Source organism: Peromyscus californicus, unplaced genomic scaffold (genome assembly GCF_007827085.1).
Source record: "Peromyscus californicus insignis strain IS unplaced genomic scaffold, ASM782708v3 Scaffold_5__1_contigs__length_169319896, whole genome shotgun sequence".
In the NCBI taxonomy this organism is placed as follows: domain Eukaryota; kingdom Metazoa; phylum Chordata; class Mammalia; order Rodentia; family Cricetidae; genus Peromyscus; species Peromyscus californicus.
The window spans coordinates 44,207,425-44,229,035 of record NW_026294573.1 but is presented as its reverse complement, the minus strand read 5'-3'; the positions used below and the strand labels follow the sequence as shown (position 1 = coordinate 44,229,035).

At 45.9% G+C, this 21,611-nt stretch overlaps 1 protein-coding gene across 1 annotated transcript in view; it reads left to right on the top strand.

Moving 5' to 3' along the window:
• Ndc1 (NDC1 transmembrane nucleoporin) overlaps positions 1 to 6,974 on the top strand; it is a 55,264-nt gene extending 48,290 nt beyond the window's left edge. Inside the window, 1 exon segment of the mRNA XM_052717165.1 lies at positions 4,597 to 6,974. Within this exon segment, the coding sequence (XP_052573125.1) occupies positions 4,597 to 4,660 (64 nt within the window). The 3' untranslated portion in view covers positions 4,661 to 6,974.
• The last annotated feature ends 14,637 nt before the right edge of the window (positions 6,975 to 21,611 follow it).

Here is a 21,611-nt window from a genome sequence, read left to right as displayed (position 1 = left end):
CCTCTGAGGAAAGCCATACCTCATGGCACTGGCACTGCTGAGCAATTGGGACAGAGTGGTGCAGTGGGAGGAGTCTTAGGACAGTGGTGCAGTGGGAGGAGTCTTAGGACAGTGGTGCAGTGGGAGGAGTCTTAGGACAGTGGTGCAGTGGGAGGAGTCTTGGACAGAGTGGTGCAGTGGGAGGAGTCTTGGACAGAGTGGTGCAGTGGGAGGAGTCTTGGACAGAGTGGTGCAGTGGGAGGAGTCTTAGGACAGAGTGGTGCAGTGGGAGGAGTCTTAGGACAGTGGTGCAGTGGGAGGAGTCTTAGGACAGAGTGGTGCAGTGGGAGGAGTCTTAGGACAGAGTGGTGCAGTGGGAGGAGTCTTGGACAGTGGTGCAGTGGGAGGAGTCTTGGACAGAGTGGTGCAGTGTTTGGAGTCTTAGGACAGTGGTGCAGTGGGAGGAGTCTTGGACAGTGGTGCAGTGGGAGGAGTCTTAGGACAGTGGTGCAGTGGGAGGAGTCTTAGGACAGTGGTGCAGTGTTTGGAGTCTTAGGACAGTGGTGCAGTGGGAGGAGTCTTGGACAGTGGTGCAGTGGGAGGAGTCTTAGGACAGAGTGGTGCAGTGGGGGGAGTCTTAGGACAGTGGTGCAGTGGGAGGAGTCTTGGACAGTGGTGCAGTGGGAGGAGTCTTGGACAGTGGTGCAGTGGGAGGAGTCTTAGGACAGTGGTGCAGTGGGAGGAGTCTTGGACAGTGGTGCAGTGGGAGGAGTCTTAGGACAGTGGTGCAGTGGGAGGAGTCTTAGGACAGAGTGGTGCAGTGGGAGGAGTCTTGGACAGTGGTGCAGTGGGAGGAGTCTTAGGACAGTGGTGCAGTGGGAGGAGTCTTAGGACAGTGGTGCAGTGGGAGGAGTCTTAGGACAGTGGTGCAGTGGGAGGAGTCTTGGACAGTGGTGCAGTGGTTGGAGTCTTAGGACAGTGGTGCAGTGGGAGGAGTCTTGGACAGTGGTGCAGTGGGAGGAGTCTTAGGACAGTGGTGCAGTGGGAGGAGTCTTGGACAGTGGTGCAGTGTTTGGAGTCTTAGGACAGTGGTGCAGTGGGAGGAGTCTTGGACAGTGGTGCAGTGGGAGGAGTCTTAGGACAGTGGTGCAGTGGGAGGAGTCTTAGGACAGTGGTGCAGTGGGAGGAGTCTTGGACAGTGGTGCAGTGTTTGGAGTCTTAGGACAGTGGTGCAGTGGGAGGAGTCTTGGACAGTGGTGCAGTGGGAGGAGTCTTGGACAGTGGTGCAGTGGGAGGAGTCTTGGACAGTGGTGCAGTGGGAGGAGTCTTGGACAGAGTGGTGCAGTGTTTGGAGTCTTAGGACAGTGGTGCAGTGAGAGGAGTCTTAGGACAGTGGTGCAGTGGGAGGAGTCTTAGGACAGTGGTGCAGTGGGAGGAGTCTTGGACAGTGGTGCAGTGGGAGGAGTCTTGGACAGTGGTGCAGTGGGAGGAGTCTTAGGACAGTGGTGCAGTGGGAGGAGTCTTAGGACAGAGTGGTGCAGTGGGAGGAGTCTTAGGACAGTGGTGCAGTGGGAGGAGTCTTAGGACAGAGTGGTGCAGTGGGAGGAGTCTTGGACAGTGGTGCAGTGGGAGGAGTCTTGGACAGTGGTGCAGTGGGAGGAGTCTTGGACAGTGGTGCAGTGGGAGGAGTCTTAGGACAGAGTGGTGCAGTGGGAGGAGTCTTGGACAGTGGTGCAGTGTTGGGAGTCTTAGGACAGTGGTGCAGTGGGAGGAGTCTTAGGACAGTGGTGCCGTGGGAGGAGTCTTGGACAGTGGTGCAGTGGTTGGAGTCTTGGACAGTGGTGCAGTGGGAGGAGTCTTGGACAGTGGTGCAGTGGGAGGAGTCTTAGGACAGTGGTGCAGTGGGAGGAGTCTTGGACAGTGGTGCAGTGTTTGGAGTCTTAGGACAGTGGTGCAGTGGGAGGAGTCTTGGACAGTGGTGCAGTGTTTGGAGTCTTAGGACAGTGGTGCAGTGGGAGGAGTCTTGGACAGTGGTGCAGTGGTTGGAGTCTTAGGACAGTGGTGCAGTGGGAGGAGTCTTGGACAGTGGTGCAGTGGGAGGAGTCTTAGGACAGTGGTGCAGTGGGAGGAGTCTTGGACAGTGGTGCAGTGTTTGGAGTCTTAGGACAGTGGTGCAGTGGGAGGAGTCTTGGACAGTGGTGCAGTGGGAGGAGTCTTGGACAGTGGTGCAGTGGGAGGAGTCTTGGACAGAGTGGTGCAGTGTTTGGAGTCTTAGGACAGTGGTGCAGTGGGAGGAGTCTTAGGACAGTGGTGCAGTGGGAGGAGTCTTGGACAGTGGTGCAGTGGGAGGAGTCTTAGGACAGTGGTGCAGTGGGAGGAGTCTTAGGACAGTGGTGCAGTGGGAGGAGTCTTGGACAGTGGTGCAGTGGGAGGAGTCTTGGACAGTGGTGCAGTGGGAGGAGTCTTGGACAGTGGTGCAGTGGGAGGAGTCTTGGACAGTGGTGCAGTGGGAGGAGTCTTGGACAGTGGTGCAGTGGGAGGAGTCTTAGGACAGTGGTGCAGTGGGCGGAGTCTTAGGACAGTGGTGCAGTGGGAGGAGTCTTAGGACAGTGGTGCAGTGGGAGGAGTCTTAGGACAGTGGTGCAGTGGGAGGAGTCTTAGGACAGTGGTGCAGTGGGAGGAGTCTTGGACAGTGGTGCAGTGGGAGGAGTCTTGGACAGTGGTGCAGTGGGAGGAGTCTTAGGACAGTGGTGCAGTGGTTGGAGTCTTAGGACAGTGGTGCAGTGGTTGGAGTCTTAGCTCTGGAGTTGCTCGAGCATGTGGCTTATGTCTGGTTACAGGGTTGCTGTCTGAGCTTGTGAGAAGTTACTGAAGCAGCTCAGCCAGGTAGTTAGTTACCGAGCCAGCATTCAGACCAGATCTTGCTAACTCTGGTTCTCTTAACCAGTGAGCCATGTGGTCCCTGAGCTCTGAACCTGTAGGTGGTATTTAGGCCCCTACTTTGCTTTGTTTGGTGTTGATAGTGAAAAAAATGTAATCGTTCATCTATGTAAACCCAGCATACAATATGTATTAAGCCTGTGTAGTACCTAATTGTTTACCCAGAGCTCCATTCTGAGAACCAGGTACAGATGAGGTAAACTCTGGGTTTTTTTGTTTTTGTTTTTGTTTTTTTCTTTTTTTGGTTTTTCGAGACAGGGTTTCTCTGTGTAGCTTTTCCTGGAACTCACTCTGTAGCCCAGGCTGTCCTCGAACTCACAGAGATCCGCTTGGTTCTGCCCAAGTGCTGGGATTAAAGGTGTGTGCCACTGCCCAGCCCTGGTTTTTTCATATAGGGTCTCTATGTAGCCCAGGCTGTCCTGGAGCTTGCCATGTAGGCCAGGCCAGCCTTGGACTCAAGGGATCCACCTGCCTCTGCCTCCTGAATGCAGGGTAACAGATGTGAGCCACCATAGCCAGCTCCATTGGCTCATAATTAGGTAAATTTGATTTGCCTCCAGATTATAACATCAAAATGTACTTGAGTGGCAGAGCTTAGAGCAATCCTCTACCTCCAAGTGGAGGGAGAGTTATGTGGCAAGATGGTGGTTTGTGGCAGCCACCTCATGGGCACCTTCCTAGGTGTCATCTTTCACAGTGAAGTGACTCCATGTGAGGTTTCTTTGTGGGGTCAGCAGAGATGATCAAGAGACATTGCAGGATAATCTGTAGCAAAGGCATTAAAACAAAACTACGGCACTGAAAAGGGTGATCTTCAGCTGTCTGGAATTTTATCGTTCAGTGATGATTCTGTTAATTAAGAACTAGAAAACCGCTGGGTGAGGTGTAGCACACCTTTAATCGCAGTACTCATGAGACAGAGGCAGGTGGATCTCTGAGTTTGAGGCCAGCCTGGTCTACAGTGTGAGTTTCAGGACAGCCAGGGCTACTACACAGGGAAGCCCTGTCTCAAAAAAAAAAAAGAGCTAGAAAAACCAACATTTTTGTTATATTCCATTTTTGTTCAAAAGTTTACACAGAAGTTGTGTACTAGTTGTAGGGTGTTTTTGTCTGCCTTCTGCCAAGATAATGTGCTTTTGTGATGGGGAGTGGAGGGAGAACTGAGTCCCCATCCATAACATAGTGTATGTTCAAAGGGGAAGTAAATCCAAGCCACCAAGCTGTTACCTTTGAAAACGATTAATGGAATCTATTGTGTTTTAACCAAACATTTTAGTTTAAAGGATTTTATATTAAAGGCAATTCAAATACTCCACAATTCAAAGATAATGTTTGAATCTGGTTTGAATAAAATAATAAAATCCAGAAAATCTACTGCAGGGCCTGGAACTCTGCACAGCAGGTTCCATAGTCGAGCAGGTTAGAGCGATGCCTGCACTTGTCAGTCTGCATTTGCTCTGGTCTTTCAGAAGGTAGAAATATGCCATTGCCCAATGCAAGCCCTTGCCTTCATTAGATTGAAAAAGGTTTTCATCCAGCTTTTTCAGAAGTACTAAATAAGTGAAGATTTCTATTCATTTTTAATTGTTTTGAAAAATATTGACTTTGCGCTCTGTGGTTCACTTAATATGCTTAATGTAAAATAAAGCTTATGCTTTGCATTTATGTTTCATTTAGTGCTGTGCAAGCATCTGCAGAACATCAGAAAAGACTTCAACAGTTCTTGGAGTTCAAAGAATAGTTAAGTAATATAAACTGTGTTCATTACCCTGCTGATACAACTACAGATGGGACAGTAAATGTTCAGCATTCTTGGATCAGAAGAAAATGGACTAATTAGATGCTTCCTTTGTCGTGGTGCTTGCTTTGAAAACTATACTTTAATGGGAGAAATCATGGAAAGAAATTCTCAGCAGAATAACCGAAAACTGCCTTTTCTGTACCAAATGCTTTTTGTGTGTGTGGTATAATAAAATCTTTATTCAGTTTTACAGGAGCATCTATGGCAGCCGAACTGTCTCTCGCTCAGATAACTTGATAATAATTACTCACAATTTTTTTTAGAATTTACTTTTGAAAAGTGGAGCCAGCTCAGAAGTTAAAGTAGGGTGACTTGATACAGTCTTTCCTAATCGCTTTAAGAGTTGAGCTCTTTGTAAACTCAAAATACATAAACTTAAGATTAGTTTGTTTACTAAAGGATAAAAATGGTAACAGTGGAGAAAAATTCACAGTAAAAATATTGTCTACAGGACATATTTTGTTAATCTGTTAGGTTGTGTTTTTGTTTCCAGGGACAAATTAAATTTGCATGATTGTCCAAAAAGAGTCTCAATTTACAGATGCTAACTCTATGTAAAGGAATGTGGAAAAACTGAGTTCTTAAGTTACACGATTAAACATTCACATTTGGGTTTTGAGAAATAATTGAGCAACATCTATGGATTCGTTTTGTATTATGCTGGTAAACGATGAGAATATGGGCATTTCCCGGCCAGTTTTGCTTTCTTTTTTGAAACAGCATTAAGCGATTGGCAGAGGTTTTCAAATGAGGGAAAAGGTTTTGTAAGAAGACCTTGGAAGCTTCCCATTCCCCTACTGTTTGTCTTTAGCAGATCAAATTATGTTGTGAGTCTAGTCTGTCTTCAAACAGGGAGCAGCCTCAGCCGTGTTAACTGGCTAATTAAAATATAATGGGACAATCTTTAGAGCCAGAAACACACGGTCATCAAGTAGTGAGCGAAGCCAGGATGTCCGAGGGTTCACTGTACTCAGGAGCGTGTCCCAAATGTACATGTGGTCATTTTATGACTTATTAGATCATTTCTTTGGAGATGAAACATTGGAGGTCCTGCTGGTACATATTCATTAGACTAGCTTTGGACCAAACCCTCCTTCATAAATCCTTTCCTGTTATCTTTTCCCTCTAGTGTCCCCAAAAGATTCCTTTAAAGTCAGCACAGTATTGTATATGAATGTTAAATGTGGTGTGTACGCCTAGCCTTTGTTGGCTTCGTTGACATATTAAGTCTTTATGGTAGTGTATTTCAGCTCCACAACCTATCACCACTTCAACCAGCACACGACAAATTATAAATGAATCCTGCTGGGCTTAAAAGTGCCTTTATGGGACAATTCCCCATTGTCAAGTTTTGGGTCTTTTAAGTGTCCGTCCCCTCTACCTTGTGTATGAAGTTGGCTTGATCCTTTCTTCAGTGTGAACGTTGGGTTTCCAGTGTGTTAGTTTCTTACAATAACCAGAGAAGCATGGCTAGATAACGGAGGACCGTTGTGTTCTGTGAATTGAAGCCATAAGCTTTTTATATTCCCTGGCTGCCTCTGACTGAAGCATTTCAGGAGGCAGGCCTTAATCTTCTGTTTCCATAAAGAACTGTGGCGTGTAACTCACGGAAGAGGGCGATTCCTTTCAACTTCGACTTATTTCTATGAAATGTCTGGTCCGGTTTAGGTTCTTGCCATGCCCGTGTCCTCTGGGTGAAAGTGTATCTGATAGCAGTATGACTATTTCTGGATGTGCTGTGTATGAGATAGAGACCACACCATGTCTGCCTGGTGGGAGCAGGACATTGCCCATTCTTCAGATCTGTTCTGTATTTGGAAGGTGGCAAGGGTGTTCTTAAAAGGCACCCTTCTTCCTGCACAAAGGAGGACCTGAGGGAGGCCAAGAGGAGAGAAACATTTCCTTTGGTGAAGTTACGTCCTGCCGACAAGCCTCCTGATGTGACGGCCTGAAAATGAGTCTTTGAAAGCCTTTCTGTGGCTGTGAGTACAAAACAGGATTGTATCAGCGCCAATGTCTGTGACTCTAATGGGACCTCCAAAGCCACAAAGCTGCTTTTGCAGAGTAGTGGGAAACTTCCAGAATAAACCTTATACTGGTGAGTAGACATGGAGAAGTCATACAGGGTTCCTGTGCCGGATTTCTTCATGAGTGTGTGTGTCTTCCTATTACTATTTATGATAATCTGTTTATATCCTTTTGTATATCATTGAAACTGAATTGGTAGAAGAATAAAGTGACAATTCCTAACTGAGACTGTTCACTGAACTCTGTGAGTCTTTGTGTGTTTCCTTAACCATTGCAGGTGAGCCACAGCGTTGTTGCTTATAGAACCTGCCCAGGGTTTAACTTTATGAGTAACCAGCTCTTGCCCTTAACCAGCTGGTCTGCTGGGTGATCTGTGTGTAGTAGTAATTTCAAAGAGCCTGAATTCTGAAAGTCTCTCTCTCTCTCTCTTTTTTTTTTTTAGTCTTGGCTCTTTCTTCCAAAACTAAACAGAGTGCAGGTGCTGAAAGCCGTCTCTTAACAGAGGTTTCTTTTCTTGCCAAAATAGTATTTCTAACAGATCGGATTCCCTAGGCTAACAGTTCTGTCTGTCAGCTTTACTTAATTAGTTTGAACTTCACCTCTAGGAAGCTGAGTAAGAGGATGTCTCTTGCTCTCCTAACCCTCAGTCATCTTTTAAATCAAATCACTTAATACATTCATCAGTTACCAATCCAACTATTCTTAGCAAGTTGTTCACTACCATTCTAATTTTTATGACTGTTTTAGCCTAATTAACTAGTTAGAAGATAGCCTTCTGTGTGGTCAGGGCCATCCTCAAACCCATGGTAATCCTCCTGCTTCAGCCTCCTGAGTGCCAGGTTCTACACAGGTGTGTTTCATGCCTGGCTTCTGCCCATCATTTTCAAGTAAGCTGAGGTTGCAGTGTCTACTGTGCCAGCGACAATGTGCCGTCACAGCAGTGGTGAGACTGTTCCACCTTTAGGACCTGATGCTTGTTCCCTCTATCTGACTCTCACTTTTTACAAACTCTGTGGAGGACAGAAGAGAACACTGAACCCCCTGGAGCTGTGAACTAAGGTGCTGGGAACCGGACTCAGGTCCTCTGAAAGAGCAGCAAGCTGCTGAACCATCTCCCCAGCCCCCAAACTTCCCAGCCCCAGCTCTTTAGAATGAGCTTCTTTAACCTTCCCACATATTTCCATGTATTTCGGTGGGAGCCTTCACCTCACCCCCCCTCCCCCCATACACACACTGAATGTTTGGTCGTTCTCCTTTTGGGCCTAGTTGGTATTAATCAAGCTGAGCACAGAGTTGCCTGTAAGCTCTACTCCTACCCTGATTTCAGTCACCACCTCAGGAAACTTATCTGCAATCCTGAAGTGCAGGGAAGCTTCAATTGGATTCTTTGTCAGCCTCGTGTTCCTGCAGCTTTTCATCTTTAACCGTGGCGTGTCCTTGGGTGTCCTGGTGCTAGCCCACTCCGCTCCCTTTCAAAGAGCTGTGTGGCTGCTGTTTGCCATTGGGTGCTCATGTTCCCTCTGGCCTGCACCCACAGCTTTTACTGGATACCGTTGAGTTTTCCTCATAAGTGATCCTGCTGGTAGAGTGGTTTTGGAAATCCTATGGGCTATCACTGACAGAGAAATAATTGGGAGATGGCTCCTCAGTCACCAATCTTGACCTTGATGGCTTTTTGAAACCATGTTGACTCTTGATTTATTCTTTTGTCTCTAGCTCCTGAATCCACTGGTTCCTTCCTCACAGTGTCATCACTCATAGTTACAATTTCCACTCACCCCCAAATTAGCATAGACTAGATAGGAAAATTGGTCCTCAAGGCACAGAAAGTGTCAGTGAGCCAAAGTATAGATTGTATCTAGGCCCCTTGAAGAACTCCAACATTGTCAGTATCTCTGTGTGGTTCTCTGCTGTAGCTTTCTCACTACTGAGTGGCTTTCCACTCCGCCTTCAGCTGCCCTCTAGCTCCTGAGTTTACTTGTAATGGAAACTGACCAGCTGTTTCTGAATGCCAGCGGAATTCCTGATGGAAAGAAATTGGTCCAGGTGGATCAGGTGTCCGGTTATGCTGGAGGCAAGGTCACGCAGTGCTAGCATGGCTTCGGAAAAGCCTGTCTTTACTGATGAGAGCAAGGTGGAGGGTAGAGATGGGTCTTAGAGACTCTCAGGAGAGGAGACAAAATTTGGGGTTCAGGGCCTTCAAACAGGAACTTGTCCTTTTTCCAAAGGATAACAAGACCTGTAGTTAAGTTGAATTAAAATGATCTCTACAGTACCTTTAAGGCCTGGCAGAACTGGTTATGATCTTCTGGAGGAGAACACCCTGGGCCTGATTCCCACAAGCACCAGTTCAAAGTAACCAGGCCCAGGAAGACAGCAACTTGATTGAGAACCAGCAAAAGCAACAGGCAATTCATATAGATGGAGAGGGTTTCCCGATAGAGCTGTCAGATGCACTAAAGTAATTAAGATTCCTCAGTGAAATTATAATTCAGTAGAGAACTGGAAACCATGTATCTACACAGAATTCACATAATTCATTTTTGTTTATACAAACAAGATTTGAAAAGGCCATAAAAAGTCCTAGAACAAAAAAATTATCCTGGAAGGAGTTTATTAACCTAGAATTTCATATTCAGCTTCTTTTCTTTTTCTTTTTGAGACAAGTAGTTCAGGCTGGCTTCCAATGTCTTGTCTGCTTGCCTCCTCCTGCTGCTGGGGTTACAGGTATCCAAAACCTTGGTGGGTTTATGTAGTGCTAGGATTGAACCCGAGGCTTTGTGGGTGCTAGACCAGTGCTCTACCGACTGAGCTACATATCCATGTCCCATATCCAGCATTTATCTTCAAATATGGTGGGGTAAATAAAGACAATTCAGACAAAAGCTGAGAAATTCTAACATGAGAGAAACTTCTTTATGAAGTAGCTCTACCCACCTCCCCCCGCCGGAAAATGGAAGAATGGTGAAGAAAAGAAGAGAAAAGGGTAAACATGAATATTGACTTAAAAAACAATGCCTTGCAGGTTTTAATATGTAAAGAATTTGTGTGTACACACAAAGACTGGTAAGTCAGCACTTGGGAGTGAAAATGCTCTCAGGTCTTTACATTGTCTAGTGGTAGGCTCTTTGTGAGGCAGACTCACGCTATGTAGCTCTGGCTGCTCTCAAGCTTCTAAGTGTTGTGACTGCCAACCTGTGGTACCATGACCAGCGTGGTAGGCTTTGATACGTTAAAAGATGTTCACTGTAATTTAAGGAGAACCATTCAGAGAATAAAAAAAGAGAGTGAATGAAATAAAAAGACCTTACAGGGGGCTGGAGAGATGGCTCAGCAGTTAAGAGCACTAGCTGCTCTTCTAGAGGACCCGGGTTCAATTCCCAGCACCCACATGGCGCCTCACAACTGTCTGTAACTCCAGTTCCAGGGGACCTGACACCTTCATATCCATGCACATAAAATGAAATTAAAATTAATTATTAAAAGAAAATCTTACAGCCAGGCATAGTGGTGCACGAGTTTAGTCTCAGCACTCAGGAGGCAGAAGCAGACAGATCTCTTGAGTTTGAGGCCAGCCAGGTCTACAGAGTGAGTTCCAGGACAGCCAGGGATACACAGAGAAGCCTTGTCTCGAAAAACCAAACCAAAACCAAAAACCATCATTAAACAATTTAAAAATCTTTGCTGTTAACAAAAGACACATGTAAAAGTATAAGGCTGGATATGTTGGAAATAAAAGGCTAGGAAAAGATAAAAATGACATTTATAAAGCCAAGTATCATTACATATTTTGACAAAATACACCTTAAGGCAAAAGAAAAAAACCCAACTTGCTATGAATTAAGAAAAGTGCTTCGAAAAAGATCCAACTCCTCACAAAGACCTCAGTACACCTAGTAACAGCCTCAGAGTACAAAAAACATTTCGACACCAGTTTATCCAAATTGCTCAAGGAAGGTAGGTGTTCAGCACTGGCTAGGGAGATAGAATTGAAACTGCCATGAGATACCTTTACATACACATCAAAGAAGGGCTGATGTGGAGAAAGTAGAACTCATAAAATTGTTGGAAGGAGTGAAAAAGTTGACAAAATCCCTCTTAACACTCAATGGGACTTTTTGGTTCCATCAACTGGTATAAGCCCAAGAAAATTCAAGGGCTGTACTCTCCAAAAGCCATATCTACAAGACACGAATGTCAATTCCCCAATAGTCTGAATTGCAGGGTTTGGATATATAGCCTTGGCTGGCCTGGAATATGCCTAAGTCACGAAGACAGCCCTTGAGCTTGCAGTGATTGTCCTGCCTCTGTCTCTGGAGTGCTAGATTATAGGTGTGTGCCGCCTTTTTTTTTCCAATTTTTTGAGACAGGGTTTCTCTGCGTATCCCTGGCTGTCCTGGAACTCACTCTGTAAACCAGGCTGGCCTTGAACTCACAGAGATCCACCTGCCTTTGCCTCCTGAGTGCTAGGTTTAAAGGCATGCACCACCACTGCCTGGTCCTTTCTTGTTTCTTAAAGACGATTTTCCTTTGTAGTTGAGGCTGGCTTAGAAATTGACACTCTGGGGTTACAGGTATGCACCGCCATTCCAACTAATTTTGTAGCGCCAATAGTCATCCAAAGAGCCAACCATGCAGCAGTGGAAAAGAACCACACAGGTGTGCCATGATTGCTTTTATATGCATTTCAAGAAAAGGTAAGAGTTGATGGTAACAGAAGTCAGGACAGTGTTAGGGGAGGAGGCTGTGTACTGACTTGGAAAGGAATGAGGCAAACTGAGGTTCTGGAATGTCTGTCTTAATTTGGATCACATGGGTGTACACCTCACTGAATTGAGAATGTAAGGTTTGTATACTTTGACGTACATAGTGCCTCAAGGAAAAAAATGCGTGGAGCCTAACAAAACTACAAAGAGAAAGGGACAAATCATTAATTAGGACAAGACATTTTATATTTTCCAGTTCTAGATAGGATACGACTTTAGAAATCAAGGTTGTAGACTATTTGAATGGTGTGACTGGTAAACAACCTAATGATACCCAAGGAGCACTGTGCCCACCTCCAGAAGATCCGCCGTTCTTTGCAAGACATTCATGTAGCATGTTCACAGTCTAGCCAGACGTTGGTTCATAAAGCAAGTCTCAACCAATGTCTGAGGATTTAAGATCACTTAAAAGCATGCCTTTAATTCCAGTACTTGGGAGGCAGAGGCAGGTGGATCTCTGAGTTCAACGCCAGCCTGATCTACAGAGTGAGTTCCGGGACAGCCAGGGCTACACAGAGAAACCCTGTCTTGAGAAATTAAAAAATAAAAAAAGTCTCACCTGACATGGTAGCACACGCCTGCAATCCCAGCACTTGGGAAGCAGAGTCAGGGCAGATGTCTGAGTTTGAGGCTAGCCTGTCTACTTAGTGAGTTCCAGGACAACCAGTGCTACACAGTGAAACCCTGTCTCAATAAATAAATAGAAGTATGTCTCAGTAAGGGAACCAAGGTAGATCCAAATGATAGAGTATCCAATATGTTTCGAAATTAAGAAACTTGCTTTTAAGTCACCCATAGCCCAAGTAGAAAATATAGGTAAATATTAGAAAAATATTTTTCACTGAGTGATTATGTTGGAACTTATGAGATTTCTTTAAATGCATGTATTAGAAAAGAAAGGCTGGGCATGAATGTGTTAAGCCTGACTTTAAAAAGCTAGAGTTAATGTGTTCACTGCAGTCTACCACTGTTTTCAGTGCCCGTGCCTTGCAACATGTGATCATCAGGCCTCTCTTTTCCAGTGGTCTTGGAGTTCCTTGGGTTCAGAGACCGTGGCTTATTCCTGTCCCCAGTGCCTACTAAAGTACTTTGCACATGGTTGATCTTTGTTCAGACTCAAACTCGTCACTGTGTTAGGGATGTTATTAACCCAGGGTCTCAGACGCGGTGTTTATGAACCTGAACACACGATGAGAATGTGTGAGTGAGGCTGACAGGCTGGAGGACGCAGCAGACTGAGGCCAGGAGCAGTCGGTGTGTTTGTGAGACGGCAGAAGGTTTAATTATGATACAAGATCTCCATTTTTAGCATGCCAGAAACTCGTTAACTAAAATAATGATAATACTACTACAGTGGCAGCCGAACCGAAGCACACAGCTCTGGGATGCCGGCTTACAGCTCCTGTCTGACCTCACACTTTAGGAGATGGGTGTGTGCTTTATATGTAAACATCTCAGCCAACAGACTCTCTGAAGGGTCAGGTCCTGACTGCTCCCTAGCTGGGTTTCCGGGCCCTCTGTGAAGGGGACTGTGGGCTTTTTAAAGCGCCTTTGTAGTGAGCTGTTCCTGCAGCTGAGTCAGCCGCGGCTCCCAGGGATTTTTCCTTCATTTTGTTGTAATGCTCCTAATGATGCATTCTGACTTTTTCACTCTGTTTTCTACACATTTGTCACCACTCTGCGTTTGGATCTTCATGCTGGAAAATCTGAGGCTTACATGGAAGATTGATTTTTAATGCCCCTTGTGTTGTTTTTCTGCTATAACATTTGCATGCAATTATGTTATTTTAAAAATAGGAGACCATGGAGTTTGAAAAAAAAAAAAAAGGAATCTTCTGGGTGGATGAGCAAATGGAAAGGCTGGCCTTTAATTTTGTTAACATCCCAATTACATCGTGGTAACCCTTGTGAAGATTTCTGTCCCTTGTAATGCAATACCTGGTGTTTGTTCCAGTGACAGGGACTAGATCGTGGTAGACTCAACCCTTTGCTCAGTCATGGAAGAGGTGATTGGAAGACTCATGTTTCCTCTGGCCAGCAGAGGTCACTATTTCAGAGTGGTTAGAGGGGAAATTTTCCATACTCCACATGCCTGCCTCTTTTGTTTGCAGGAGTGAGAGCGTTTTTAATTCATTGCGCGCCCCCCCCCCATTTCCAAGTACCTTACAAAGTGAGTTATTCATATATATCGTGTTGAAAAGTGGGGATAGCTTGAGAAGTCTTCTAGGCAACTGCTTACACAGTGATAATAGCTGTCATTTATCAAGCACCTACTGCATGCTGGGGGCCTGTGCTCTGCTTGCTACATACATTATCTTTAAGTATGTAGCCCATCTGCCTTTCAGGGTTCCTGGGTGACTTTGGGGAAGACGGTGGGGAGGAGAAGTGAAATGATTTGTTGGGTGGATTCACATGCAGGGTGCACAGATCTCGGTGTTTAAAAGTAAGCTTTTAACTTTTATGAAAACTATTTTACCAAAGGCAGATTTTAGTGGCTTCAAACAGCAATCGTGTAGCATGTATAAGGTATGATATCCTTTTTTCACTTTAAAAATATTTGTTTTTACTTAGGGGTGTGTGTGTGTGTGTGTGTGTGTGTGTGTGTATGTGTGTGTGTACCACATGTACACAGGTGCTTATGGAAGCCAGAAGAGGTGTGTGTGTGTGTGTGTGTGTGTGTGTGTGTGTGTGTGTGTGTGTGTGTACCACATGTACACAGGTGCTTATGGAAGCCGGAAGAGGATGTCAGATCTGGAGCTGGAGTTACCAGCACTTGTGAACTGCCTGTTGTGAGTGCTGGGAACTGAACTCAGGTCCTTTTGAAGAGCAGTGAGTGCTCTTAACCATTGAGCCATTACTCCGGCCCTTTACATTAAAACAAAACAAAACAAGCCCCGGTGATTACAGGACTTGGTGCATACCAGATAAGCAGTCTGCCACTGACTCTATCCCCAACTCTGTGTTTACTTTTTACTTATTTTATTGTGCATGTGTATGGGGGTAGGGCATGTCTGTGTGAAGGCCAGAGGACAGCAGTGGGTGTCACCCTCAGGGACACTGTCCACCTCCTCTGAGATGGGATATCTCTTTGGCCTGGAGCTCACCAGTTACGCTAGGCTAGGTGAGCTCCGGGGAGCCGCTTGTCTCGGCCTCTCCAGCACTGAGATCAGCACATGTCACATACATAGCATTTTTACATAGAGTTTGGGACTGGAACTCAGGTCCTCATGCTTGTAAGGCAGACATTCCACTGAAAGAGCCACTCCCCCGAGCACACTTTTTGAGACAGTCTCATCAAATTGCTGAGGCTGGCCTTGATGACTGTGTAATTCGGGCTAGCCTTAAACTTGCAATTCTCTTATCTCAACCCGCACCACCAGGCCTGGCTGGAAGGAGATGTGCATTCTTAATTATTTTGTTTATTGTTACCGTGTGTGTATATGATTATTGTGTGTGTGCTATGTATGCATGGTGTGTGCATGTGTGCATGGTGTGTGCATGTGTGCATAGTGTGTGTGGTGTACAGTATATGTGTCTATGGTATATATATGTGTGGTGTGTGTGTGTGTGTGTGTGTGTGTGTGTGTGTGTGTGTGTGTGTAGTCCTGTGCAGATGGTTCATGTGTGGAGGTCAGAAGATGACCTTTAGGAATTATTCTCTCCTTGTACCGTGGGTTCTGGGAATTGAACCCTGGCCTTTGTGGCAAGTACGTTTACACTCGGGGCCATCTTCCAGGCCTCTGTCTCAGTGGCCTGAGAAGTACACATTCTTGAAGCAAAGCCATAGAAGTAGCTTGACTTTGTATTTTTATTTTCTTACAAAATCTAGTGTGCTTTCTCCTGAAGAAGCTAAACCTTGCTTCTTGGTGTCCTTGAAACTGGGAGCTGTGATGGTTCAGGTCTCCTTTCTTCTCTAGGAAAAATAAACACGAGTTTTCTCCAGACGTGTCCCGAACTTGAGACCTATCTAGTGGCTGAAGTTTACCAAGGATTTATTGAAGCTTCAAGGATTTATTATTCAAGCTTCCTACTTGAAAAGATATATTATTTGTAAATGAAATGGGAAGACCAATTCTCCACAGCAGGCTTTATGTATTCCTGTTGTAAAGTTAATCACCAGGATATTCCTTGAAGCTAGAGAGACCTATAGGACAGCTGGGTCACCACTGGGTAGCAAGTGGGCAGGTTGACCCTTCTTCTGTTTTTTGTTCGTTTGTTTGGTTTGGTTTGATTTTTTGAGACAGGGTTTTTCTGTGTAGTCTTGGCTGCCCTGGAACTCATTCTGTAGACCAGGCTGGCCTTGAACTCACAGAGATCTGTCTGCCTCTGGGATTAAAGGCATGTGTCACTACCGCCTGGCTAGCTTTGTGTTTTGGTAGCTGCTAAGAAAGGTCTTTAGATTCCAGAGTCTCCCATATTGGCCTGGTGTACTGCTGGCCACTAGTCTTCAGATAGTTTTGTGTTTTGTGTTGCTGTTAGTCATTAAAGTTATACTTTAATGTATAAAATTATATTGTCTTTTAGTTTTTATTTTTTCTTCTTTGAGACAGGGTTTCTCTGTGTGGCCCTGGCTGTCCTGAAACTCACTCTGTAGACCAGGCTGGCCTAGATCTGCCTGCCTCTGCCTCCCACATTTCAGTTCTCAGGGAGAGAAGCAGAGAGATGTAGTCTCTCCTGGGGATGGTTGACAAGAATTGCTGGAGGAATAGTTAACGGTTGTGGGTGCGAAGGAGATGGAATTGTTAGTATTGACTCAAAGGATTTTGGCTGGATCAGCTGGTTGAGTGGAATTGCCTTTTGCCAGGCTAAGGAACGGATTTGCTGGGGGCAAAGTGGCTTAGTTAACTTTGGCTGCATATTCCAAAAGTAACAGTAACAAAATGGCCTCAAGAACAGACATTTCATTTTATTTTTTTCATAAAAAAAAAAAAATTCAGGCTAGGCTATTGGTGCTGTCCTGGTGATTCCCCGAGGCGGTCAGGGATTCAGGCTAGGTTATTGGTGCTGTTATGGTGATTCCCCGAGGCGGTCAGGGATTCAGGCTAGAGGTGCTGTCCTGGTGATTCCCCGAGGCAGTCAGGGAGGGAGTCAGGTCCCTTCTCGGCAATGAGAAGAGAGATGGAAGGGAGAATGGGCCTTCCCTCCTTTTTAAGGAGACCTGAAAATCCATACTCTTACACTCTTATCTCGTCGGTCAGAGTGGAGTCACACGGCCACATCTGATAACAAGAGTTTGGAAAATGTCTCTGAGAGGTTGTATGCCATCCTTTCATAAAGCTGTGACTGTACTGTTTAGGAGAACAGGGAGAATGAACAACCAGGTGGGATGCCAGCCATCCTTCCTAGAATTAAGTCCTGGAAGTGAGTTCTAGTCTCATCTCGGTCACCGGTTAGCTTTGTGACCTTGAGCTGCGATTCCTACTCCACTAAACCTCCATTTCAACTGCCACATCAAGGAATCGGACTGAAGAATTTGGAAGTTCACTTCTAACTATAACAGTATGAGTTCTTAGGCTTTGCATACAGATGTCAAACACGGAGTTTATGAAAGAGATAAGAAATGTTGGAGAAACGAGCGGGTGGTGGTGGCGCATGCCTTTAATCCTAGCACTCGGGAGGCAGAGCCAGGCGGATCTCTGTGAGTTCAAGGCCAGCCTGGGCTACCAAGTGAGTTCCAGGAAAGGCGCAAAGCTACACAGAGAAACCCTGTCTCGAAAAACCAAAAAAAAAAAAAAAAAAAGAAATGTTGGAGAAACGACTCATGCAAGAACACGTCAATCAAGCCAGCCGTGGTGTGTGCGGTAGTCCCAGTTACGGGAAGGCCATGACAGGAAGGTCAATTGAACTCATGAGTTTAAGGTCACTCTGGGTCACATAGCAAGGGCCTGTTAGGGAAAAAAAGAAAGAAAAATGTCTTTCAAATGCCTTAAAGCTGATTTTTTAAAAAATAGATTTTATAATTTGTAATCAGACTTACTGATGAATACAGTTTCATTCTCATTTTGAGAATGCGTTGTGAATGCATAGAGGACTAACATGTGCCTGAAAAAAAGCCTGAGTGCCAGTGCTGTGTGCTCTGCATCAGCTTGAAGCTTGTGGAAGAAGAAAACGAGCAGACGTGAACCGTCCGTTCTGCTTGCTCACAGAGGCACTGTCGCAGCCTCGTTGACCTACTTTTTGACCTCACGAACCAGTCTGCTCTGTACCTGCCCTGTTACAGCACCCCTGTCTTCAAGGGGGCTTTGGTTTCGTGTCAGCAACATGGCAAAGCCACACACAGCTTTGTAGCATGACAGATAGCAAATGTTCTTAGATGGCTGACAAAGGCAGAGTCCCAGAAAGGGGTAAGGACAGAGGCTGTGTGTGTTTAGCTTGGGGAAAGCAGGCCACATGGAGAAGTGGCCATTAGGCGTCCCGGATGGATGGGGGTGGAGCAGCCAGTCAGGAAGGCATTCTAGGCCAGAGGGTCAGAAGGGCCTGCTTCAGCTGGACACAGGGCATGGTGGGAAGATCACAGTATTTCAGGATCAAGCGGACCTAGGGCCGAGCCCTGAACCTGTTCCTTTCCAGCTCTTAAGATTTTGGAGCTCACGTTGTGCCTGTGGTGGGAGGCAACCCACCCTTGTCACTGCATTGGTGCCTGAATGGAAGGTTATAGTCGTCTGCGGTTGGCTGCGTGAAGGTACCGGCCACAGGGGTGGTGCTGCGCTTCCACGGCCCCTTCTTTATGGACAGCTTCCATTGACCCTCATCATTTTTCAAGGTCTCTGATGGCAGCATCTGATGTGCATTTTGTATTGTCTTCTTCTGTTTGTCCCCTGCATACAGTGACTCGCTAAAAACCAATTAAAACTTCTCTAGAAAAGCAGTATCGTGGAATGAGCTCGAGGAAGGGATCTGACTTAGGAGCCTGTTGGCTGTGACATCTTCTTTGCTTCTGGAAACCACTGTTAGGGCTGAAGAATGCCTTGGGCCACCCAGGGAATGTTCCAAACTCTCAGACTTCTGTTTCCCCAGGCCCCCAGCCTCTCTTCCTCCCACCCCCACTGTCCAGTGTGTCAAGCTCACGTCTTACACACTGCTGCGTCACACACATTCCAGACCATCTCCCATGCCCACAGCTCCTGGTGCCCAGTCCAGGCTCCTCAGCACCTCTCTCTGGCCTTCTGCCTACTCTTCCCACAGCCGCTCTTGCCTCTTTCTCTTGCCATTTCCTACCGACAGCTGGGCTACTATTTTCAGAACAGATCTGATGGTGTCTGTCTCCAGCCTACAGCCTTTCTTTGACTTTAGGACCTGGCCTGCCCCCTCCCCCAGTGTCATCTGGTGTCCTGCTGGCCTCACTCTGCCCTTGCACTCACACTGCTCTGCCTCTCCTGCCTGGAAGGGATCTGATTCCCTGAGCTGCAGGGCCTGTGGACACGTTTTCTATCTAGATGGAAAGCTCCACGGCCCATGGCTTTTTATCCTCAGAGGTTCTAGTTTCGCCCTCACGTTTATGGTGAAAGTCTTCCTTTGCCCTTTAGATGGGGTCTCCCTCCAACTCCTCTCTTCTCGGCCTGGGCCATTTCTCCCCCAGGTCTTACTGTGATTATACATCCGTCTGTATGACTAGCTGAATATTTGTGTCCACCATCAGCTGGAAGCACTGTTAATCTCTGGACCTAGGATGGTACTTGGAGCATGGGAGGTGTGCAGCAAAGACTGTCAACACTGCTGTCTTCCTCCGTCACTCTCCACTGTATTCTCTGCGACAGGCTCTCATTAAACCTGGAGATAACTAATTAGCTAGACTCCTGGGTATCAAGCCCCTGGCTTCCTCCCGTCTCTCCTCTCGGCACGGGAGTTACAGGTGTGTGGAATGCCCAGCTTCTGTGGGTTCTGTGGGTCAGAACTCATGTCCTTACAAAGTGTGGCAAGCACTCTTCCCACTTCCCCTCCCAGTCCGAGGAGGCGTCTTACTTCTGAGATCCCATGGGATGTTCTGCAGAGACGATCATCATGTATGCCACCTGTCAAGAGAGACTTGGACTTTCTTCCTTTCCAGCGTGTGTACTTCTTATACTTTCCCTTGCTTTCCTGGGCCTGCTAGGACTTCCAGGGTGCTGCTGGAGAGGAATGATGAGGATTGACACCCTTGCCTGTTCCTGATCTTAGGAGAAAGTACGGTCTTTACACTACGTGCTGTGTACATGTGTGATGTTGGCTGCAGTTTCTGTGTTTTTTGTTGTTTAATCAGAAATTTCCCTTCTAGTCCTAAAGTAGTTTGTAGTCTCTTATCACGTATACATGCTTATCTAAAACATCCTTCGTAGCCGTTTGTAACAGTGATTTATAAAGAGATGTTCTAAGTTGTTTTCTTTTTTCTCTTTGTGTGTGTGTGTGTGTGTGTGTGTGTGTGTGTGTGTGTGTGTGTGACAGGTCAATATCATTGTCTTCCTCTGTTGCTCTCCACTTTATCTTTTGAGACAAGGCACCTCACTGAAGCTAGAACTCGCTGATTGGCTAGGCTGGCTGCCCAGCAAACCTCCCCCTCCCTGCCCCTGGGATTCTCCTGGCCCAGCCTCCCTAGCATAGAGAGTACAGACCCATACTGCCATGTCCAGGTTTTTACATGGATGCTCGGGGGCCAGACTCTTGGCCTCACACTTGTACGGCGGGCACGTTACCCACCAGGTCATCTTCCTTGTCCTGTATTTTATTTTTAAAAGCATCTTTGGTGCTGGGGAGATGGTTCAGTGGGCAAAGCATATGCTATACAAGCTTGATGACCTCAGTTCAAACACCCAAAACCCATGAAAAAGCCGGATACAGTCGCGTAAGTGTGTCCCTATGGGCAGAGACAAGAGTCACGAGAAGTGTGGGCACTTGGGCACACAGCATCTCCGTTAGATGGATACTAGAATGGCAGCCGTGGGGTGAGTACTTTATTAATATTAACCACCTCTCATTTTCTGGCTTGCTTTATTTCCTGCCTTTGCATGAAGTCTCTGGCAGCCCTGTTGGGTCAGGTATTGCCGTCTTCATTTGGCAGAGGTAGCATTCAGGAACCACAGATGGGCTTGTTCATGTGCCCCATCTGGATGGCATCACAGCCACAGCCATTATAGAAGCCTTGCTCTAGGCCACTCCCAGCAAATGCCCACAGTGTAGTGATGGAAGTCCTGGCTTTGGACTCAGGCACACTTTGTTCTTATTAACTTAAAAAAAGTTGGTTTAATGCAATGACATTTGCATAACATAAAATTAACTGTTTAAAAGTGGGCAGTTCAGTGGCATTTAATATATTCCTGGTGTTGTAAAATGTCACCTTTATCTAGTTTCAGATTTTTTTTTCAGGACCCAAAAGAAACCCATGCCCAGTAAACAGACTCTCCCTGACCCCAATTCCTTGCCCCCGACAATCACCCTTCTGATTTTTGTCTCCATAAAGAACCTACTGATTATTTCATGTAAGTGGAACTACATAATTTGAGACCTTTTATGTCTAGCTTATTACACTTAGCGTGTTTTGGGGGCTCATTCACAATATGGAATAGATCCATGTGTCTTTCCTCTAGGAAGTGAATTACACCCCACTGATGTAACAGTTTATCAGAACATCTGTTAATGAACATTTAGGTGGTTCCTACCTTTTGGCTGTTGTGAAGTGAGCTGCAATGTGCACACTTGGACATGTATTTATGTTTTCAGTTCTTTCGGGTTTGTATCTAGAATTGGAGTTACTGGATTACATGATAATTCTGTTAAGTCTTTGAAGGATCGCCAAACTGTTCTCCATTGTGGCTGGGCCATTTTACATTCCCACCAGCAATGGATGAGGGTTCCCAGATCTCCATGCCCTCCATCCTCCCCCACCTCCCCTTCGAAGCCATTTTATCAGATTTAGAGTGGTGTTCCACTATGATTTTGCATTTTCCTAATGACTAATGATGTTGGGTATCTTTTAACATCTTTGTTAATCTTCTTGATGAAATGTTAATTCAGATCCTTTGCTTGCTCCCTTTTCAGTCCCAAGGACTGAGAACATGGCTTTGTGTGCTAGGCAAGCTCTCTACAATTGAGCTACATTCCCAGCCAAACTTCTTTTCACTTTT